The sequence below is a fragment of the Cariama cristata genome, unplaced genomic scaffold (assembly GCF_000690535.1).
Source record: "Cariama cristata isolate BGI_N322 unplaced genomic scaffold, ASM69053v1 Scaffold42968, whole genome shotgun sequence".
Lineage (NCBI taxonomy): Eukaryota > Metazoa > Chordata > Aves > Cariamiformes > Cariamidae > Cariama > Cariama cristata.
The window spans coordinates 1-3,737 of NW_009630272.1; the positions used below are offsets into that span (position 1 = coordinate 1).

The 3,737-nt window shown below is 40.2% G+C and overlaps 1 protein-coding gene across 1 annotated transcript; it reads left to right on the forward strand.

Annotated features, from left to right (window-relative positions):
• The first annotated feature begins 66 nt into the window (after positions 1–66).
• Positions 67–3,152, forward strand: LEPROTL1 (leptin receptor overlapping transcript-like 1). The gene is made up of 3 exons (XM_009705444.1): positions 67–138; positions 1,465–1,651; positions 2,696–3,152. The coding sequence occupies exons 1-3, from the start codon at positions 101–103 to the stop codon at positions 2,810–2,812; spliced, it is 342 nt and encodes a 113-aa protein (XP_009703746.1). The 5' UTR covers positions 67–100; the 3' UTR covers positions 2,813–3,152.
• The last annotated feature ends 585 nt before the right edge of the window (positions 3,153–3,737 follow it).

Consider the following 3,737-nt stretch of genomic DNA (forward strand, 5'->3'; position numbering starts at 1 on the left):
TTGAAGGTTGTGGTGGGTGTTTTACAGCATTGATCTGTTCTCGCTTTGTGTTCTCGTTGTAGCCTTGATTAGCCTGTCCTTTGGGGGAGCAGTCGGACTAATGTTCTTGATGCTCGGATGTGCCCTTCCCCAATACAAGTAACGTGCACTCTCTTCCTATTCTTTATTTCTTTTTGCATGTCTGTAACTCCAGAATAGTGTGGCTTTCATAACTATGAAAGGGTAGGAGGGTTTTTGGTTTTGGCTTCAAAAGATTGGGGTGGAAGAAAAGAACATCCGGGAGTTAATTCACCATAAAAGTGAAGGCAATAAAAGTTAAAGTACTAGGCCTGGCTGCACGTTAAAGAATGCAGTGTCCTAACGTGTCTCTGATATTGTCCCTCTGTGGCTGATAAGTAGATATCCTGAAGTAGATGGCAAGTATGTATTATCAGGGAAGCGTTTGCATTTTCTCTGGCTACTTAGCGGTGGCTGGGCTGTCGGTGAGGTATGCGGCGGGGCCTTGGCTGTCTGTGCACCGCACCTGGTAATGCAGCGACTGCAGTAACTGCAGCTGCTGTCTGTACTTTCAGCCTGTTGATTCCTATCTCTTAGTTTCCAGGAGATACAAAGTAGTAGACCAAAAAGTCAGAAAGTTAGGTCTATGACTGTCACCCTTTGCAAGTGGATGCTGACTTTACAGAAAATCTTTTAAATCAACTTATTTAATGTTAAATAAACATCAGATATCCTATTGATAGTCCTGTTAGTAGCTGTGAATTGCAGTTCTCTACATATACGACTAGCCTTTTTTTGCTAGCTTTCTTTTGGTATAAAACCAGGGCTGGTGACACAAACCCGTAGGAAGGAGATCATTATACACTCACTCTTCAAACAGTGCAATGAAGTTTTATTGAAACAACGTGCAGTTGCATTGGTGTGTCTGAGAAATATAGTCTGGCGAGCTGCAAGCAATAAAAGAAAACGTTGCCGAATACGGTGGTGTAACTTTTGTAGGGTTTTGTTGCTTGTGTTTGGATTTAAAAAAAAAAGTCTCGGTGCCCCGTGGTGGTTGAGTATTGGCTAAGAACAATGCTCTGTTCTGAGTATGTGCACTGAAAGCTTACTGGCAAAATAACGTGAGGGCTCTACAAGGGTATCTCTGCAATTCTTAAGTAAAGCTGACGGGTTAAATGTAAGAGTTAAGCTCATCTTGTGAGGTGGCGTTAGATTTAGGCTTGCTTAGTGAAATCTTGCTTTATGAATATCCTGTTAGTGAGCTCACTGCTGCTGTTGAGGTCAGCTGACGCCGCTCACAAACATGGTCTGTTGGATTAACGTCAGCTTGTTCCAAAGCAAAGGATTTCCTTTCTCTGGGCTTTCCTGAATGTGGATGCTGGATGGGGAAAATGCCTTGCATTGATTGTAGGAAGAACAAGAAGTAAACCAAGTTAACTTTAACTTTTCTTCTCCTCTCTTTTTCAGCCAGTACTGGCCACTGTTTGTTCTGTTTTTTTACATCCTTTCTCCTATCCCGTACTGCATAGCAAGAAGATTAGTAGATGACACAGATGCTACAAGTAATGCCTGCAAGGAGCTAGCGATATTTCTTACGACAGGCATTGTTGTCTCAGCATTTGGGCTACCGATAGTGTTTGCGAGAGCAGAACTGGTTAGTAATATTTCAATCTTATGTTTTTTTTTTTTTTCCCTACTAAACGTTCTTTATGTTTTTTTACTGAAGCTAAAGCTCTCATGCACTAAGCAACTCTTATAAACTTAAGATGCTTGCAGTGGAAACAGAATAAGAATTCTTTTGGCAAGAAAAAATAATACTAGAAACGGAAGCATGGCAGAAGGTATTGATTGTGAATGGCTTCACATGGTTGTGGAATAAACCCTACAGCCTATATGCAATGAAGAGAAAACGAGATAGAAAATAGTGTGAAAACTTAACAGGCAAGTAACCAAATATAAAAGTGTACGGAATACTCTGAAGGCAATTTGTGGAATAGTCGGGCTAAAGAAGCATGAATAAACAATGCATTTTTGCACTAACTGTAAATGATATTGGTGTTAGTTTTTAAACTTCCCTGTTGTCGTGTCTTTCCAAGTATATGGCTTTTCACTAAAATCCTTTAAAAGATGACCTTGTTTGTGTGAATTTCAAAGAGCACTACCAAGTCAAAAAACAAGGAGTGCACTTTCCTAAAATCTCTTCAGGCAAGAACAGCTCAGATGGCCAGTTTGAATGCGTCACGCCCTTTGAGTAACCCACTTAGCCTCCTTGGAAAACATCCACCTCCTTTTTTGTTATTGGGATATCTGCTGGCATTTTGAAGACTTGCATCCTTAAATGTCTGTTTAAAAGAGTCTTCCAGCATGGTTAGCAAGTATAGCTGGGCTGCAGATGTGTTTCATGCTGTTGCCTAGCCTTTGCTGGTTTTGGAATTTACAGCAAAACAGCTGTGCGCGCTAGCCAGCATTTTGAACGCAGCTAGAAGAAACCAGCAGCGCTGCTTGGCTAATTGGGAATTGGTGGAGTCATTTTGGGTAAACGCAGCCTTCTTGGCATAACCACAAATAATGAGATACCACCTTCTTGCACAATGGACCTGTTGCTGAACTTTGTCTAGACCGTGACATTAGGACGTTACCTTTTGTCTTGTCAGTATTCAGTTCAAAACGCGTCTAACAAAATTCCCCTTGTTCGCAGATCTACTGGGGCGCATGTGCACTTGTTCTTACGGGGAATACAGTCATCTTTGCCACGATCCTAGGATTTTTCTTGGTCTTTGGCAGCAATGACGACTTCAGCTGGCAGCAGTGGTGAAAGGAAGATGAGAGAACTATCGCAGGCATCTTGTCATGCAGCGGCCATCCATACAAAGGAGAGAATGGGCAATAAAGAGAAGTAGAGTAGCAAGCCTCTTGAGTATTCTAGATGCTCCTTTTCACCTTGTTCGTTCTGAGTGTACTACTGTTGCTGACAGGGTTTCTACATTTTTATGACGTGCAGAGATGATTGATTTCATTTTTACCTATGGTATGTTTTCAGGTGCTCTCTTGGTTTAAAATTGTCATCCTTCTGTCCGGTGTTTGTGTGGAGCTTTAAATCTGGATCAAGAACATTTAAACATGGTTTCAAAGAAGATTTAAAGTTGGCTTTTTTTTTCTTCTTTTAAGTTAAGCATTAATACTGTATTTCAAAATAACTTTTTTTATATAGTGATTAAATTACGTACAAGCTGAATGGAGGTAAGAGATTGTGCAGCACCATTGTCAATTACCAGATCAATCGATTGTTGCTATATTTTAGCAGAGGCGGGGCGGGGAGTACAGTTGCAGATTTTTCTTCTGCCCATACCTCAGACTGGGTGATGAATGTTGATAGCCTTCATTTCAGGAGAAGGCTGAGGAGCAGGTAGAGTTATTTGGGAGAAGTCCTAAATTTTAACACCGCTTGCACTTTTACCTGCTTTGTTATCGATTCTTGTGTGGATGTGACATTCAAATACTCTGTAAATGTATTGATGCTATGACATACAAAACTAAAGTGTATTGCAGGGGAAGGGAAAATGATGTTTAAATTCCATTTTTTACAAAATATCTTTTGAACTCTATTTATAAGTATTGTATGGTTTTGAACTTTTATGTCAACTTTTTACCACAAAGATGGTAAAATGTTCATTTATGGAACTACTGGTCTGTGTTAATTTGAAGCGTATACAAAGATATTTCCTCCTTCCCCTTTTTAA

Coding starts and splice junctions, on each gene's coding strand:
- LEPROTL1 (XM_009705444.1), top strand. CDS start 101: ATGTTCTTGATGCTCGGATGTGCCCTTCCCCAATACAA. Junction 139..1,464: donor TGTGCCCTTCCCCAATACAA/GTAACGTGCACT, acceptor TCTCTTTTTCAG/CCAGTACTGGCCACTGTTTG. Junction 1,652..2,695: donor TGTTTGCGAGAGCAGAACTG/GTTAGTAATATT, acceptor CCTTGTTCGCAG/ATCTACTGGGGCGCATGTGC.